We start from the raw sequence: 19,960 nt of genomic DNA, 5'->3' as shown, positions 1-19,960 counted from the left end.
GTTATCGAGAGAGAAGCTCAGAGCTCCGCCCACCTTTTGACCTGCAGCTTCCCCTTGCTGCGCAGGAAGCGGACGCTGTAGACTCTCTGCATGGCGGCCGGCAGGTACGACATCATGTCCGAGTTGGTGGCGAGTCTCGGCAGGCCGAGGGCCGGCAGCGCCGTGAGGCCGCGGCACAGCGGGCACTGGATGGCGTCGGGCTCGGCCGACTTGACGTTGATGCGCGCCAGGCACTCCAGGCAGAAGGTGTGCTTGCACTGCAGCACCTTGGGGCAGCGGAACACGTTGTTGAACTGGCTGAAGCAGACGGAGCACTCCAGGTCCGGCCCGGCGTCCGGGGAGCAGCCGGTCGGGGGAGGGGACAGGCGGAGGTCGGGGGACGGGACGATGACGGACACCTGGCAGGAGAGGGGCGGGGCGGGGTACGGCGTCGGCCTGGGGAGCGAAACCAGGCTGGACTGAGACCAGGACCGGAAGACGAAGCCCGAGAGTGCCGACGGGTCCGTGGGGAGGCCTCCGCGTTGGCCCGGCGAGGCCCGGTAGTGAGGCACCACTCGGCTCAGAACCGTCACAGAGCTGTGGCTCGTCTGGATGACGGCGGGAGACGTCGGGGTGGGCGACAGAGAGGCATGATGGGAAATGTTGTTGTGGCCCATCGGTGAATATGGAGGCAGTGTTGCGTCGACGTCGGGATTCATGAATGGACGGAGGAGTAGGAGGGAGTGAGAGAACGAAGAAGAGCGACGCCGCGAGGAGACGAAAAGATGAAGTCTGCAGCCGTCACATGGAGGATGAAGAAGAAGAATGATGAAGACGCTCCTGGTGCAGCCTCCGTCTAGAAAGAAAAAACAACAATCCGGATTCACTATCATAATAAATCACCTCTGGCCAGATCCTCCTCTAACTGAACATCAATAACACTCGCATCGCTTCACAGTCACTTCCTGTTTACTGGTTGTAAAAATAAAATAAAAAGATGGCGACGAAAGCAAAATGGCGGACTTGAGGCAAGTGGGAAGATCAGACGGATCTCTTAAACCTCCTGGGATGAACATCAGGAACGCTCCAGCTCATCTGGTCCAACATGGAGTGGAAGTCTGACCTTTAACGTCTATGAAGCTTCTTTGGTCATCAGTCAAACTGGAGCTGTGTTTCATCAACAGTCTGCTTCTTACTGACGAACATAGATTTTAATTTGTGCAGCAAGTCAAGTTCTCACTAACCCTGAACCTCACAACCTCCCCTAACCCTGAACCTCGTCTAACCTCACAAACCTGAACCTCATTGAGTTAAAGGCAAGCACCTTTAAATGAATAGACCCAAAGACACGGCTCCAGAGTCTAAAACGATGCACCAGACATCCGGAATGCGTTCCTCATCTCCGAAGCTGAACAGAACCTCACTTCAGGAGGACTCGCCTCCACACGAGGAGGAGCGACAGGCAGCGACAGTTCCAGTCGAACTGGCTCCAACGGCGGACGCATTTGCATCTTCCGGTTTACTTTAAGAACGCAAATAACATGCAAAACACGTCGCCTCTCGAAGCACCTGCAGCGCTCCTCTCCACCAGCAGGGGTACAAACGCCCCAGAAAGAGGCTCAGAAGTCACTTTGTTTTATCATGATTCAGTTCATATACCAATGAATCAATATGTAGCTGGATGCTCATAGACCCCTGATCTCTTGAGGACCACAGAACCATCTCAGACATTTTAACACAGAGTATATATTAAGAACACTTGGTCCTCTGGTGTTTTCTTTGAGCAGATGTAGAATTATTGGGCTCAAAAACAAGCAGATGTGGAGATGTGACGACTACTTTGTCTGGCCTCAAGCAGGAGAGCAGAACCAGGTTCAGGACCAGGTTGTTCCTGGTTCATCAGCTAACCAGAACTACATATGAACCCTCCAAACGAGCCCGCTGCATGGAAGAGTTTACTTCAAGTTCAAAACACCAGGGTAAATTATTAAATTCATTAAAATTCGATTTAAAAAAACTTTATTATTAACAGGGGTTTGATAGTTTTTAAATCAAACTCTATTCGACAGTCAGGCAACTTACAATTTAAAACTTTATTCAAAAAATATATTAGGTACAAATATGTCAAACAGTAAGACATAAATATGAACGGTCTAAACTACCGGTATGTTCATACGATACAGCACGAGGCGGCAGGAAGCAGCTTTAACTTTTACTTCAACTTGTATTGTCGTCGAGGCCAAACAGTTGTCCTATAATCATGCAGTTTACCTCCAGAAGCACCTGATGTTAAAGACAGCAGAGCTCCGTGCGCGCGCCTTCACAGACCAATACACAGGTAAACAGTCGGTGCGCACGTGCAGAACCACGCCTTACCGGTCACGATCCCCGGTAAAGGATGCTCGCTACCGTCGTCATTGGACCGGGTTCTCACGCAGACCCTGCAGGACTTCAGGGGTTCGGTGGACGCGTCTCGGCCTCAACGTCCCTCTTCCCCGCGCATGCGACCAACTGAGTGAACGACGAGGAAACGGATCAGTCAAATCAGCTGGCGACCGGTTCAGGGCCGCGGGAGGAACACACCTGAGGAAGGTGAGGCTGATTACCGGGGAGCGGAACGCTATGTTTTACCTTCTTTAATATGTTTGTTGATTATTATTTAGATATATATATATTTATTTATGTATATACATACATGTATTAAATAAATATATTTCTAAATATATACATATTTACATATACATACATGTATTAAATAAATATATTTCTAAATATATACATATTTATATATAAATATATACATAAGAAATATAAATATATTAAATACATATTATATTTTGTATCTATTTTTATTTATATATATTTATTTATATATAAAATTATTTTATATTTGTATATTTACATATATGTATAAATAATATATTATAACTATATAATATGTTTATATATTTGTATTTATATATATATATATTTATGTATAAATATATATTTCTCTCTATATATATATATAATATATATCAAATATATATTGCTACAACTGTTGCTTAATTGTAAAAAGTAATAATGAAAAAATGACTAAAATGTAACAGGATTAACTGCACTTCAAAATATTATAAAATAATAATAATAATAATAATAATAAATGGGCTCAGTGGTAGAGCGAGAACATCTTTTAATCAGATGATTGGCTGTTCTCTGTCCATGTCCACGTTTACTTGGGCAGGACACTTAAATCTTTAAATGAATCAGGGAATAAAGGAAAAGTCCTGCAGCAGCCTGTCAGCTTCTCTGCTGCTGGTTAAATATAACAGTTTTTCTCCATTGCTTTGGCTCAATTCTTGAAACAGAAATTACATTCTCAAAGCTCTTAGTGCATTTGGTAAAATAGCCTATATGGTTCAGCACAACTACATAGATCACCTTCAAAAGGTCATATCTCACCCAAAACAGTTAACTGAAGCTTCAAAACCAAATAATTTTCTCATAAAAATAGTCAGTGCCCCCAAAATGAAAACTTCCTTCTCGATTGCTGTGGCTCATCTCTCCCTCGAAAAAAAGGACATTCTCAAAGCTTTAAATACATTTGCCAAAATAACCTAGATGGTTTAACAAAACACTATGGCACACCTGCAAAAGGCCATATCTCTCCCAAAACAGACAACTCATCAGTCAAAACTAATTCCTTTTCTCATACAAATAGTCAGTGCCCCCAAAATGAAAAGTCCCTTTGTCATTGTTTAAACACTGCAGGTCAAAATGTTTAGATCTTTTGTCAGTATGGCAGTGGACCATAGAAATATCCCTCATGTGCACATTTCAATCTTGGCTTAGTCCTTTGACACTGAATGGTTACCGTCGTCGATGTTTTCCTTCCAGAATACTATGTGTATCAAACAGAAAAAAGATGAATTCAAGAGGAGCCAACAAGGTTTCACATCACATACTGTATTGCACTTATACTGCCATGGAATTTGTTACAGTAATTGTTACAGTAATTGTTACAGTAATTGCAAAACAGAAACAGAAAATGTGTCCAGCAAAAAATACTGTCAAACAAAAAGCACATCAAAAATAAAATTACGTATAGCCTACACTACTGTAACAAAACATACAGTAGGAAAGTAAAGCAAAGCTGGAGTTCAAAGCTGGAGTTCATCCTCACTCTCCTGCTCATCCTCGCGCTCACGTCTGTCTGGCCACATATTTTCGTCAACATCGCATCTAATGTTCTCCCTTGCTAAGTTGCTATGCAACGGGGGAAGAATCGCCGTGCATGCCGCAACCATCCCCTGCACTGATCTGCTGTGACATCGACACAAGCAGCATCCATTGCCTGGAGAAGGGACCTCTGGTTTAGAGTCCGATGCTCATGTACTCCTTGATTAGTAAAGTTCTAGTTGCACCTGAAAATGAAGCCGATGATCCAAGAGATCCATATTACAGTATATACCATGATGTTTTTCATGGTATTGTGTGCCTGAACAATTTTGACAGTGGAGTGAACTATTGTGCAGGTGATGATGTACACAAGGACATTATGCCAAGATGTTTTGCAGAGAACAACCATTTAGAAGCAACAGTCAGTTTAGACCAGCAAGGTGTATTCAATTGGTAATTGGGCTAACTGAAGGCAATTGTACCTAACCGTTTGCACAGATGTGCTAAATCATTTGAATTGTGTGCAAGCTGTAGGCAATTGTACTTGTCATTTGCAAGGAGTTTCTAAAACAATTGCAATTTGATTAAAGGAATGCGAAATTCAAATCTGTTGTGAACAAGTGCCCAGTGGTTTGGAGGTTTGCACGAGTTGTTTTGAGAATGTCATTTCTGTTTCAAGAATTGAGCCAAAGCAATGGAGAAAGACTGTAAACTCAGGCGATGGTCAGGTCCTGGGCAAAGGTTCCCTCAGGTGTTTGAAGAAACCTTGTTGCTCAACAAAAAAACGTCGCTCTCAAGATAAAAAAATAAGAAACGTCTAAAAACATAATAAACTAGAACGGGCACTCGGTAGAGCGCATACCTTCGCATATCACAAGATTGGGCATTGAATTATGAACATTTTGGCATTAGTTGCATGCCAATTGGATACAAATTGACCGTGCTATGGTAAAAAAAGAAGATGTTGACCTTTTCATGACCTTGACCTTTGACCCAATTGGTCTCAAAACCTAATCAAATGGTCCCCGGATAATAACCAATCATCCCACCAAATTTCATGCGATTCGGTTTAATACTTTTTGTGTTATGCGAGTAACATGCATACAAATAAATAAATAAATACACGGCGATCAAAACATAACCTTCCGCATTTTCAATGCGAAGGTAAACAACCATCATTGAGCCAGAGGGAAACAAATAATCCGGACCCAGCCAGGGGGACGCCACGGCGACGCAAAAGTAAACAGAAGAAAACGTTTATCTCCGGGATGTCCAAACGACCATATTCACTAAACCTATTGAGAACCTGTCTGAATGCATCATTCTGATTGGAATAGAATATCGTTGAAAAAATAGAAATGATAGAGAATTTGGATTTCAATCTGCATGAAGCGTGTGTCTGTGAGAGTGCTTTAAAGTCCTATCCAGCCTGAAAGAAAAAAGAAGAAAGAAAGTCCTACAGGCGAAAGCACTGACCCTGACCAGCGTGTATTTACTGCACACGCATTTTAGGCGTGAATCCCGGAGACATAAAGAGGGCATAGCCAGAGACACCACACCGTTATTCATAAACCTGGTCCCGGACGAACGTAGAATTGCTGAGTGGTAGATTCTCACACAAAACCTGGAATATGACACTGAAACAGTTGTGGCCTTCCCACGTGGCGGCTCCGGCGTTACAGGCACTGTTGGATGCGTGTGTGTTACACCCAGAGCTTCTGGGTACTTCTTTGTTCACTGTCTGTTGCTGGTGTGTTGTCTGTCACTTGTCTCTCGTTTTAGACTCCTCCCCCATCGTGTGCCGCCCTCCTGTGTGATTGCAGACCCCGCCCTCATTGTTTCCACCTGTGCCTCATTACCTTCGCATTGAAAATGCGGAATGTTATGTTTTGATCGCCGTGTATTTATTTATTTATTTATTTATTTGTATGCATGTTCCTCGAATAACAAAAAAAGTTTTAAACCGAATCGCATGAAATTTGGTGGGATGATTGGTTATTATCCGGGGACCATTTGATTAGATTTTGGGATCAATCGGATCAAAGGTCAAGGTCATGAAAAGGTTAAAATCTTCTTTTTACCATAGCGCGGTCAATTTATATCCAATTGCCATGCAACTAATATGCCAAAATGTTCATAATTCAATGCCCAATCTTGTGATATGCGAAGGTATGCGCTCTACCAAGTGCCCGTTCTAGTTCCCCTGTGTATTTACTCTGTGTCATCCCGTGTTCTGGACCAGTTCGTCTCTCTAATGTTTTCAGAGTAAAGACCTTGTTCTTTTGAATCTGACTACTGCTTCTTGTAATCTGCTCTTGAGTCCTATCCCCCGCGAAGTTATTTTATTCTGAACCCCTCAGGCGTCAATGATCTGGTGATGTGGTTTCTGTAGATGGTATTGCCAAGTCTCTTAAGTCAACTCCTTATTATCAGGCTGCTCTAATAAGTCTCTTAAGTCAACTCCTTATTATCAGGCTGCTCTAATAAGTCTCCTAGGTCCCTCCAGTTGATTCAGAATGCTGCAGCTCGTGAACTCACTAACACTAAGAGAAGAGATCACATGACTCCTGTATTCGCTGCTCTGCACTGACTCCCTGTAAAATCAATCAAGAGTACAAGTCAGGGGCGGCTTGTCCATAAGGGCGATTGGGGCGACGCACTGCCTCGGGGGAAAAGAAAAAAGAAAAAAAAAGAAAAGAAAAAAGTCGCATTCTACCACTAGACGTCTGCTCTGCCTCTGTATGTCATTGTCCAATCAGGTAACAGTCATTCAGTCAGCCTAAAGTCGTGCTTCAAATGGCCCCGCCCCTTCTGGGGCGATTTTGGGCGAAATGAAAATCGCCCCAGACCTCTCCCATTGACTCCAATGTTAAACCCATTTTTTTCACAAAACAGAGCTCTCAATGCATTCTCTATGGCTTCCGGGAAGAACTTCATCACAATATTCTAATTTTCTGAGACAGTCCTGTATATGTGCACGTATACTTCATGTAATAATATATATGTGCACGTATACTTCATGTAATTCTATATATGTGCACGTATACTTCATGTAATAATATATATGTGCACGTATACTTCATGTAATACTATATATGTGCACGTATACTTCATGTAATACTATATATGTGCACGTATTCTTCATGTAATACTATATATGTGCACGTATACTTCATGTAAAACTATATATGTGCACGTATACTTCATGTAATAATATGTGCACGTATACTTCATGTAATACTATATATGTGCATGTATACTTCATGTAATAATATATATGTGCACGTATACTTCATGTAATACTATATATGTGCACGTATACTTCATGTAATACTATATGTGCACGTATACTTCATGTAATACTATATATGTGCACGTATACTTCATGTAATACTATATATGTGCACGTATACTTCATGTAATACTATATATGTGCACGTATACTTCATGTAATACTATATATGTGCACGTATACTTCATGTAATAACATATGTCTCTATGATCATCAACAGTGTTTCAGATTAAAGTGAAGAGAACCACTCAGATTTAAATCTGCTGTTCGTTAGTTACTTTAAAATATGTTTATATTGTTTATGGACACGTGGAATGATCTTCCTCATTCTGTCACCCTGACGCACGCTGCCACCCTGAATGTTTCAGATGGGAGTGTTTTCATGAACAGAGAACTGGTTTCACTGGTTTTAGTTTTAGTATTAATTTAACTACAGATTCACCTTTTCCCTGAACTGATATGTTATCTACAGCTTGTACTTGATTGACCTGAAGTTAATTTATATTAATAACTCACGATTATTTCATGATGAATTAACATGCTGATTTTTACAAATACATAACAATTATTAGAAATATGATGAATGTATTAACATTATTATTATTAATATAATTCAAACATTACCATCACTCCTAATTAAATAACATTGTGTACATAATTACGATGACACTAACATATTTTACATGATTAGTAATGAATGAGTCATTAACATTACTAATATATTATTATCAACATTGTTATAATACACTAAACAACATCACCACTCATATATTAACATTGCACACACATTAGTATCAATGTTAATAAAGCATTCAAATTATAATTTTTTTAATTAATGATAATGATGACAAATGCATTCATATTATTATATTGTAACTAATGTATTAGCCACATTACTAGTATAACTAACACATTAACATGACTACTAATTCATAGTGCATACTTTCATGTATTTTGTGCAACATTCTTAGTTTGTAAAGGAAGTGTGGCTGTTTCGCCGAAGGAAATGTTAAAGAAAAAAATACACAAGGAAGTAGAAGTACCTTTGAGCTGTACTTGGAATGTCGGTATGTTCAGTGTACTTACATGAACACACCTTAGGTATTAACACGTCAGTCTCTTCCATTGACGACTGATCAATACGGCATTTAAGTGTGAACCAGTGGGATAGTAACATCATACTTATCAAATGTTCAGTCACATACATGTTACATGTACAATGAGGTGCACGCACAAATGAACAAATACATGTTAACTATTAACAACAACAATACACACATGCACTACGGACTGGAGGAAGATGGAAGGTGTGGCCATTTGACAGAAGAACCTCCCTCTTCCTTTCTAGGCGCTGAGGTTAAAGTTGATCTTGGATGTTCCCAGCAGAGGGACATCATGACGACTGCAGTACCTGGTGAGTTCAGTTACACTTTGTTAGTGAGACCTGTTCTGTTCATGTTAGGCATTGACCTCTAAGGTAAATTGTCGAGGTTTGGCATTGATTTTGAAAAGTTAAGATGTGGCATTGGTTCATGTTAGCCCTTGACCTAGTTTGGATCAAGTTTGGCATTGACGACATATGATTGAGGTTGAGCAAATGGTTCCGATTTGGCATTTGTAGCGAATGCTTAAAGTTTGGCATTAACCATAAATGGTTAATGTGAGCCATTTGCCTCGAACGGTTGGAGTTTAGTATCCGCTGAGGCTCACGCTACGGCGCCAAGCATGGGTTTAATGAAAGCATAAGTCAAGTGATAAAATGTGGGGTTGGGGGGGTGGAGGGGTTGCATGTTCAAATCCAAGGTATAAGATGTAAAGGTGCCTGATTCCCAGTCCAAGAGCATTGAGCCCTTCCCTTATCAATGCTGTGATCTGTTTGCAACCAATGTTGTCTGTTTCTGGTGTTTAGGCTCTAAAATGTGTTGTTTTCTCCGTCATTAACAAAGTCGAATGAACTGACTGACGTCACCTTGCAATTCACATTATATTTTGATTAGTTTTAAACTGTTTGAATAACCAATGTTTAAAAACCTGTGTTGGAATCCAGCTCCCTCAAAACTACTGACCTGTTTCCAAATGTATGACATTAAATAGTTATGAGGTGGCAAACAGACTAACACCTTTTAAAAAAAAAGTTGTAGTCTAGTTTTCAGAAGCATTACAGAGAGACTTCTTAACACCCATCAACAACAGGAAGTTTGACTGTTTATGTCCTATTGTTGTGCCACTCCTAAACACTGACTCAATATGCTTGCTGTACTATAGGATCTACTTTCAGGATTTTGCTGTTGGGGAAAAGTGAAAGGCCAAAGACAATACTCAGCAACTTCATCCTTGGTAACCAAGACAATGATTTCAAGGAACATACCCCGATCAAACACTGTGTGGCCATCTCTGGAGAGTGGAGAGGGAATCCTCTGACAGTCGTGAAAACACCTGATATCTTCAGTCTGCCTGAGGACAAAGTGAGACAAGAGATCAGAAGCTGTGTCAGTCTTTGTGCTCCTGGACCAAATGTTCTGCTGCTTGTCGTGGAGTCTTCTGATTTGACAAACAACAGACAAACACGAAGGTCCATCCTGAGGGTTTTTGGTCAGGATGCCTTTAAACACTCAATCGTCATCACCACAGATGAACGGATGGAAGGAAATTTCTTTGTCAGACAACTCCTTAAAGACTGTGGAGGAAAACATTGCAACCTGTTAAAAAATGACCACACACTGTTAATGGAGACAATTAAGAAGATTGTGCATGAAAACCAAGAAACCTTCCTCACCTTCCTTGAAGAGATGAAACCGTGTCAAAATCTGGTTCTGTGTGGAAGGACAGGAGCAAATAAGACTTCAGCAGCCAAGGCCATTGTAGGTCAGAGAGACCTTCATTCAGCCTCCAACTCCTCACAGTGTGTTCAACACCAGGCAGAGCTGAGTGGACGTCTGGTTTCTCTGGTGGAGCTGCCCGCCTTGTGTGGGAAGCCTCAGGAGGAAGTGATGGAGGAAGCCCTCAGGTGCATCTCCCTGTGTGACCCTGAGGGCGTCCATGCCTTCATCCTGGTCCTACCTGTGGGTCCCCTCATGAATATAGACAAGAAAGAGTTGGAGACACTCAAGAATACATTTGGATCTCCAGTCAATGACTTCACCATGATTCTGTTCACTGTGTACTCCGATTCTGCACTTCAAGATGCTGTGAATTATGTAAGAATGGACAGAGACCTCCAGGATCTCTGTCAGAGCTGGGGTGGAAGATCTACTGTTCTCAACATCAAGGACCAGCAAGAGATTGTCAAGATGTTGGATTCTGTGGTCCAACCAAACCGCTATACAACAGAAGTATTTGCCCGTGCCCAAATAGAAAAGATCATAGAGCAAGATAAATGTATCAAAATGCAACAAGCTGAACTCCAGATGCTGAAAAAAAGCAATATTACATGTAAGTATTTGAATGGCTTTACCAGGTCCAAGCAATGTCATATACTTTACCCTTGAATGTGTACTGCTGTCATGGTCTCCTACATTGTCATTGGTTTAATTAATACCTCCCTGAAGTATTTCAGGGCGAAGTCAGGTCGTTCTGCATGGAATGAATGACCCCAGGTCAGTTGGCCCTATGGGGTCAATCGAGGCTCAGTCCAGTCCTCTTTTTCTTGTGAATGCTACCTTCCGTCCTCATTCGTAGACATTCGATCAGTTTCCGTTATTATGTGGACGATTTCCTGATCTATCCAAGCTGAGATCCTGCAAACCATTATCAGAATAATATCACATATTGTCTTTCAAAAATGATGAAAGCGTTATTCATGCCTGAATTGCCACATTATATTTCTGCACGACATTACCTCCCCCACTGTATGACATCTTAAAATGATGCTGCAGGGATAACGTATCTGAAAGCTAGTCTGGCCAAACAGCTGATGAGCCTGTGGAGCCGGGTGCCGGCGCAACCAGTTGGTCCAAAGAGTCAATGCAGACATGAAGCTGCTGTTGAATTACCATGAGGAGGGAACAATCATATGGTTGATCAGAAATGTCAATGTCCATTCCATGTCCACATAAAGTGGTAGGGCAGTGAGCCCGCCTCTTACTTGATTTGATCGATTGCCTCGGTTAATTGTGATATTGATGGAGGTCTCAAAGTGATCAGCTCCTAAGGCATCAGCAACCTCTTCCAATCTGTATATGTTGTAAGGTAGTCGTCGGTATAGCTGTAAGTGGTCATTCATTGCCAAACATTTCTAGCGTACTTCCTGTGCTTTGACTGAACTGTCAAGATAAATAACTCCAGGTCTTCTTGTTTCACAGGTGATGAAGAGAGGCAGAGCCCAGAGTGTCTCAGGATTGTGCTGATAGGGAAGACTGGCAGCGGAAAAAGCTCCTCGGGGAACACCATTCTAGGAAGAAAGGAATTCAAAGCTGAATCGAGCCAAAAGTCAGTCACCAAACGTTGTCAGAAAGCAGAGACCGAAGTGGACGGTCGTCCTGTGGTCGTGGTCGACACTCCTGGTCTGTTGGACACGACTTTGACCCATGAAGAGGTGAATGTGGAGATGGTGAAATGCATCAGTCTTCTGGCTCCTGGACCACATGTCTTCCTGCTGGTGTTACGCATTGGTAGATTGACAGAAGAAGAAAAGAAGACATTACAACTCATCAAGGAAGGCTTTGGGAAAAATGCTGAACAGTTTACTATCATTCTTTTCACCGGAGGAGATACACTGGAGCATGAGGAGCAGCCTATTGGTGAGTTCATTAAAGAAGGTGATGAATCCTTTAAAAAGCTGATCAATGACTGTGGGGGAAGATACCATGTGTTTAATAACTTTGATGAAAAAAACAAAAGCCAGGTCAGTTCGTTGATAAACAAGATCGACACCATGGTGAAGACAAATGGAGGCCTCTGCTACACGAATGAGATGCTGCAAGAGGCCGAGACGGCGATCAAGAAAGAAGTGGAGAGGATCCTTAAGGACAAGGAAGAAGAGATGCAGAGGAAGATGGAGTCATTTAAAAGAAAACAGGAAGAAGAATTGGAGGTCTTGAAAGGAAGACTGGAAAAACAGAGAGCGGAAACTGAACAAGAGAGAGCATTGAAAGACAAACAACTTAAGGATTTCATCAGCAAGGAGCATGAAAAACGAAAGAAAGAACAACACGAGAGAGAACAACAAGAGCAAGAGAAAAAAAGACAGGATGAGTTACAGCGACAGGTTTGGAAAAAGACAATTGAAGCTTTGGAGGAAGAACAAAAAAACAAAAAACTACAATTTGAATCAAAGGGAACATTTAACCAGAACCTGAAGCAGAAAACAGAATTGATGAAAGAAAAACAAGTCGCTCAAGAAAGGGAACGGAAAGCATGGTGGGACAAAAGAGATCGGGAAAATAAACAGGTAGAAAGTGAAGCAATCAAAAAACTAAGAGAACTTGAGCAGGAAACGAAAAAACATGAACATGACAGAAAAGAAGAAGATAGAATCAGAAGAGAAAAGGAGGAAGAAAGGCAAAGGGAATTAGAGAAAAACTACGTTATATCCCTGTCGCTTCTGAAGAAGGACTACGAAGAGAAAGCCAGAGCGAAAGCAGAAGAAGTCAACACATTCAGTGAGAAACACATGAAGGAGTTGAAAGACGCAGTGCACCACTCTGACATTCTAATTGCACTTTCAGCTCACAATGAAGAACAAATGAAGAGAAAACATCAGGAAGAAATCCGTGACTTAGTGACGTGTCTTACCAAAAACAGGAATAATATCAAAAGCATCAGCGACTTGCTGAAAAAACAAGAAAAAGACAGAAAAAGTTTGGGAAATCAGGAGCCAAAAGACAACATGGAGAAAACACATGAAAAACAATTAAGTGACTTGATGGCAGAACTCCTGAACGGACCCGAGAAGCCCCACTGTCCCATCTTATGAGGCGTGCTCGGGGCGTGGCTCTTGACCCAAATATCTCCACAACTATTGGCTGGATTGCCAAAAGATTTGGTTCAAACATTCATGTTCCCCAGAGGATGATTCCGACTGACTTTTATGATCCTCCTATTTTTCCTCTCGCACCACCATGAGGTTGGGTTTTTTTTTTAAACATGTCAATCCCTATTGGATGTATTTTGATGACATGTGGTTCAGACATTCATGTTCCCCACAGGATGAACTGTACTAACTTGGGATATCTTTCCACCTTTTATCTACTGCCATCATCAGGTCAACATGTCCATGTGTCTCATCCTTCACGGCCTATAATCCCTTTCACTCTGTGGACATTTGTAAAATGCGATATAATGAATGTTGGAGATGAAGAAAGTTCACTTCTTTGATTACATATCAAGTAATCAAGTTACTTATCAGTACTTTTGTTTTGTTCATATTTTATGTATTCAATGTCTGCATAAAGACATAGTCAACTAAGGATGTAATAAAACTAGCTGTAAATAATTTTGTTCATAATCCAGACCTGTGTCATTGACAAACAAACCTACAAACCTGTTGGATTTAGACAATTAGAGGAAAATGAGAACATGAAATACTTGCTGCAGCAAATGCACATCAATGATGGAATAATGCTTACAGTATTGATTAACCATTTTAATGGATCCAATCAGTAATGCCTTTGAATTGACATCACATTTGATGTGACTAAAGCAGAAAACCTAGTAAACCAGTTTGTATTGATGTATAACTCAATATGAGTGTCGTCCCCCTATTGCTCTCATGTGAGGGACCAGAACTGTTCTAAATGTCTTCGGACCGACTTGGGTTTTGAGTACCGGCCGCAGCGTTGTTCGCATATACGTACAAAATACATAAAAACGTGCGGCCTGACCGGGAATCGTGTGCATTTGAGTCTCGAAATGATTCGCACGGCCGATCTGTGAAAGATGCGAAAAAATTTGAAAAATTCACAAAGCCAATGGGAAAAGATTTTTAAATGCTTTCTAGTCCGAGAGCGTAACTCGAAAATGCATCAAAAAGTACGGCCTGATTGGGATTCCCCACAACTACAGGCACTTCTTGAGTTAAAGTTTCCATGTAGGAATGCAGGATTAGCTTCAAAAAGGTAACTGAAATTGTATTTATCAAATTAATGTTACATATTTGCGTTACTCATTTACCTCACTTAAATATTGTGCACATTTTTTTATTTGACCTTCTTTCAATTTAGTTTCTCTAGCATCTTTTCACAGGTAAAATGTCACCAATCAGGAACAACATGAGGTCATATGGGAAGATGTGCTTTAATGTATAAAATCATAAGTAAAAGAGAAAAAAAACATTTCTGAAACAAATGACGACATGAGAATAATAAACATCAAACGTTGGCATTTTATTGATCAGTTAACACTCCTGTGGAATATTGATACAGCTCAACGCTGACCTGGCCATTGATGTGCAATGGATTGCATTAAATTGTTGGTCGAAACTAAAGACGTGCAGTGATAATACTGTTGGTTCCAGTAGTGATCACCAGGAGGAGCTGCGAGAGAAACATGTTCACAAAGGTCTCAATCTTCAGGGCAACTCGACACGAGACCGCTCCAGTTGGCCGAAACCACGGAGCGGCCCGTGGCGGAGAGACGGCGGACTGGACCTCTAGAAGCACTTGCGGTGGACGATGGCGGGCGGACTCGTCGTACTCCTGCTTGCTGATCCACATCTGCTGGAAGGTGGAGAGGGAGGCCAGGATGGAGCCGCCGATCCAGACGGAGTACTTCCTCTCTGGGGGAGCGATGATCTGGAGGAAAACAGAACCATTGATGCTCAACATGAACGGGTGTTATTGGACCCGACAGTCAACCTTGAACTGGACATGAAACATTAACATGTTTGGCTTTAAGATTGAATCAATGTTCCATGTGCACATCACAAGGTGAAGTTATTGTTTTTAAAGAGTTCTGCGATATGAAACTCATTGTATTCTTTTTTTTCTCCTTAGATTACAGATCAAAGTCTAGAAAACTATCATTCGAGTCATCCTTCATTCATCTGCTTAACAAAACAAACTGTACCTTGATTTTCATGGTGGGTGGGGCCAGGGCGGTGATCTCCTTCTGCACGCGGTCGGCGATGCCGGGGTACATGGTGGAACCACCTGACAGGACGGTGTTGGCGTACAGGTCCTTACGGATGTCCACGTCGCACTTCATGATGCTGTTGTAGGTCGTTTCGTGGATGCCACATGACTCCATTCCTAAACACAAAGAACCAGAGTTAGTGTTTGAACCCGAGCCCAGAGACGCTGCACAAGATCTTCAACAGAGCGATTGGTTAAAGGTGTATACACATCTACAAGTTGGTACCCACCAAGGAAGGAAGGCTGGAACAGCGCCTCGGGGCAGCGGAACCTCTCGTTGCCGATGGTGATGACCTGTCCGTCAGGAAGCTCGTAGCTCTTCTCTAGCGAGGAAGAGGAGGATGCCGTCTGCATCTCCTGCTCGAAGTCCAGAGCCACATAGCACAGCTTCTCCTTGATGTCTCGCACGATCTCACGCTCGGCTGGTGTTCAAGGGTCGCAATTAAAGGGAGGAGTTGGATACAGAAGGGTGTGTAGTGGAAGCACTTGATGTCAGTAGAGGCTCCACTTCTGGTACTTCAGTCCATTAAACTCGTACCTGTGGTGGTGAAGCTGTAGCCCCTCTCAGTGAGGATCTTCATCAGATAGTCGGTCAGATCTCTGCCAGCCAGATCCAGACGGAGGATGGCGTGGGGAAGAGCGTAACCCTCGTAGATCGGCACGTTGTGGCTGACGCCGTCACCAGAGTCCATCACAATACCTGCAACCGGGAAGACAACCAGTAAGACTCAAGACACTGAAGGGGAGATAGAGAACACCCAACAACTCAGGGACTGGTGATAAAAGTCCATTTCCTGAGCAGGAAGTCGGACATGTTCTCACCTGTGGTACGACCGGAAGCGTACAGGGACAGCACGGCCTGGATGGCCACGTACATGGCAGGACAGTTGAAGGTCTCGAACATGATCTGCACCAAAAAGAAAACCAGGTGTCACTGAAGACCCAACAACCTCCTGTAGTCGGTTCCCCATACAAGTCTCATGTGAGCCAAGCGTGAACACACCTGGGTCATCTTCTCCCTGTTGGCCTTGGGGTTGAGTGGAGCTTCGGTCAGCAGGACCGGATGCTCCTCGGGGGCCACACGGAGCTCGTTGTAGAAGGTGTGATGCCAGATCTGCAGGACGGAAAAGACGCTTAGTGATTGTGGCAGTAGTCAAATGTTGAGGGTGAAAGTGGTCAAGTCAACGTGACACTCGGGTGAGCACCAGGCGGCGATCTACCTTCTCCATGTCATCCCAGTTGGTGACGATGCCGTGCTCGATGGGGTACTTCAGGGTCAGGATGCCCCTCTTGCTCTGGGCTTCGTCTCCCACGTAGCTGTCCTTCTGTCCCATGCCCACCATCACACCCTGCACACAGACACACCATCAGGGGCACATGATCTCTGCAGTCACAGGTGGGGAGCGTACGGCCTGTAGCCAGCGTACCTGATGTCTGGGGCGACCCACGATGGAGGGGAAGACGGCGCGAGGGGCGTCGTCACCAGCGAAGCCGGCCTTGCACATGCCGGAGCCATTGTCCACAACCAGGGCAGCGATTTCGTCATCCATTTCTGAAGGAAACACTTTGATTAATACAACAGCACCATCAATAACTTCACTTACATACACTTTAGCATCATTTGTTTGATCGTCTTTTACGACAGTTAACCTGTAAAAAAACATGTTCCTTATTGAATTTCTTCAAAACCTAAATGTTTCCATACAAAATTACTCTAAATAAGACTTTGACTGTTATAGAGACTTCTTGAAAACAGGTTACAAAATCCTGCGTGAACCGAGTGAAGCAACAGGTCAAGAGGTCAAGCCCTTTGAGCAACATGAGGATCCACTTGGCTGATTCTCTCCATGTGAATTAATCAGACTACACTGAACCGGGACACAGACTGAATCTCAACCCGGGACACACTCTGCTGGTCGGGCGTGGCTCTTCAAGTTCTGTGCATCAAACTTCTTCCTGGTGAGAGGAGGCTCCTCCCTCCTTCAGGACATGCGCCACAACTGTTGCACAACTTTCAGATTTCCCCTTTTCAACGAGAAACATGTTAACCACATAGTGTCTTCATTTCCTGGCACATTTTAGCTATTGATCTTTGTATTGATTAATCAAACCAGCTGCTGCCTCCTGGTAACATTACAGCTGTATTTAAATCTACAAACGGAAAAGAGTTTCACTGGTTTCTATTTTAAAGGTTAATATCTGCAGGGAAATGCTCATTGTTTGCAGAGATCGTGTCACAGACAGCCTGAACTACTGGAAGTATTTGGACAAGTTAGAAACGTTGTAGCTTCGGTCAGAACATTAAAACATAACTAAGACGTCATGTGTTCTGAGAATGAACATCGACCATTGCTCTTCATTTAAGATGATAAACAGGAATGTGCCGTTTCAAAACACCCCAGAACAATTTAATCTGACATGAAACAATTTCTAGGCTTTAAGAATGTCACCGCTGTGGTGCCCTGTCTGTCACGCAACTGAAGAGATACACGATGCACCAGTCTGAACAAGAAACATACGTCATTATATAAAACTACCGGAGCAATTTGAAAACATTTCTGGTAAAAACATGTGACAAGCCGACGGGAGCAGCAGCGCTGCGTCTTACCTGTGCTGGTGAGTCTCGGGTGTGTCAGTCCTGCTGTGCGCGTGATACTTAACCTACTGAGGCCTAAAACAGGAAGGAAGTCCACCTTTCTCCTTAGTCATTTCCGTTCTTCTTCTTCTTTTTAAATTTTTAGGCGGATGGCATCCAGTGAACGGTGCATTTCCGCCACCTACTGTAGTGGAGTGTGGACCAGAGTACCCTATCCCCTTACAAAACCAAACAAACAAAACCAAAACCAACAAAATACCCACAAAACAAAATCAATAAACAAAACAAAACAAAAGGGAGATTCAAAAATGTCATTGCTTTAAATTCTATTGCTTAATCCTGTTTCTTTCAAATATTGTAATACCTGTCCTGCCCCCAATTTTAACGCATCTGTTAGATTTAGTTCCTCCACCCCCAGCTTCCTCTTCAACATGTGCCGCTCAAGTGTGTATTTCTGACAATGACAAATTATATGTTCTACAGATTCTGGTACTTGACAGTGCTCACATAGTCCTGTTGGGTGTTTATTTACTAGATGCATTGTTTTGTTCAGCCTTGTGTGCCCGATCCTCAGTCTGGTTACTATATGTTCTTCTGCGGTGCTTCTTCTAGCTGGCCTCCCTTTGCCAACTTCCCTCTGCTCAGCATACAGATGTCTTCCTGTTTCCCCTACATCCCAACTCTGCTGCCATTCCTTAATAATGTTTCTTTTGATCATTGTTTTAACTTCTGCTTTGCTGTGTAAAATGTCCATCTTGTGCTGCCTTTCTAACGCTTGTTTTGCTAGTGTATCTGCTCTTTTGTTTCCTTGCACCCCCCTGTGTGCTGGTACCCACATAAATGCTACGACAATACCCATATTTTTTAAATGGAACAGTGTTTCATATATTTCATGAATTAAATCCTGCCTGCTATGTGAAGTGAATGATTGTAATGAGGATAGTGTTGAACTAGAGTCTGAACAGACAATGACTTTTTCGACCCGAACCTCCTCTACCCACTGCAGTGCTGTTAAAATGGCCAACGTCTCCACTGTATACACAGACAGATGCTCTGAGGTTCTCTTTTTAACTTCATATCTTAAGGACGGTATGGTGACTGCAAACCCAGTTCTCCCTGAATCAGGGTCTTTTGATCCGTCTGTAAATGCTGGAATAAATGATAAGTATGTCGTCTCCAGTCTATCCTCCACCATTCCTGCCACGTTATTATTGTCTTTAAATGCTTGGCCTTTGTCTAAAAAATAAAGATCAACTGACACTGAGGGAAATAGCCATGGTGGTGTAATTGATAGCGGTATTGCAGGGGTGAATGTTATCTGATCCAATGACATATCTTTGGCTAATTCTTCACTGCTCCATGCGAAACACTCCTGCTTGGCCCTGTCTCTTTCCCAACATGGCAGAAGTAGTATCTTTTTTGGATGGCACGACACAACTTTGAGTTCACTCCGATGGAGGACAGCTGACAGACAATAGAAGCTTTTCAGATAGAAAGCATCTCTTCATGGTCTATGAGTGCAGATCTTATGAGTAACTGCAGCCCTATAATATACCTCCTCGTGAAGGCAGTCCTCCTGTTCTGGGATCAGCCTGTGAGCCTTTCAGGAAGTGCACACCAGAGGCTTCTGCTTGTGTTGTTCCTATCAGGATGTGACACCTTGCACCAGCTGGGTAAAGGTGAAGGTATGGGTGGAGGTCCAGGAGGCTGAGAGGATTTTTCTACATCGGGTCTTTGTGTGTTTATGCACTTGATAATCTCTCCATTTCCAGCAGGTGGAGGTGAAGAGCTACTTTTGTTTCATGTCTTTATTATTTGCTCCACCACTTCTGTTGGTGCTCATGTATTCTGGTTCATTGAAATCAC

General features: G+C 42.6%; 1 protein-coding gene and 1 pseudogene across 1 annotated transcript; one reads left to right on the top strand and one right to left on the bottom strand.

Annotated features, from left to right (window-relative positions):
• Positions 1-8,641: 8,641 nt before the first annotated feature.
• LOC130196948 (GTPase IMAP family member 8-like) lies at positions 8,642-13,856 on the top strand. Its single transcript, XM_056419391.1, has 3 exons — positions 8,642-8,843; positions 9,695-10,861; positions 11,731-13,856. The coding sequence occupies exons 1-3, from the start codon at positions 8,642-8,644 to the stop codon at positions 13,341-13,343; spliced, it is 2,982 nt and encodes a 993-aa protein (XP_056275366.1). The 3' UTR covers positions 13,344-13,856.
• Positions 13,857-14,919: 1,063 nt separating this feature from the next.
• LOC130196950 (actin, cytoplasmic 1-like) lies at positions 14,920-18,210 on the bottom strand (annotated as a pseudogene).
• Positions 18,211-19,960: the final 1,750 nt, after the last annotated feature.

Source organism: Pseudoliparis swirei, chromosome 7 (genome assembly GCF_029220125.1).
Source record: "Pseudoliparis swirei isolate HS2019 ecotype Mariana Trench chromosome 7, NWPU_hadal_v1, whole genome shotgun sequence".
Classification (NCBI taxonomy): Eukaryota; Metazoa; Chordata; class Actinopteri; order Perciformes; family Liparidae; genus Pseudoliparis; species Pseudoliparis swirei.
This window is presented reverse-complemented; position numbering and strand designations above follow the sequence as displayed.

Coding starts and splice junctions, on each gene's coding strand:
- LOC130196948 (XM_056419391.1), top strand. CDS start 8,642: ATGTACAATGAGGTGCACGCACAAATGAACAAATACATGTTAACTATT. Junction 8,844..9,694: donor CATGACGACTGCAGTACCTG/GTGAGTTCAGTT, acceptor GCTGTACTATAG/GATCTACTTTCAGGATTTTG. Junction 10,862..11,730: donor GAAAAAAAGCAATATTACAT/GTAAGTATTTGA, acceptor CTTGTTTCACAG/GTGATGAAGAGAGGCAGAGC.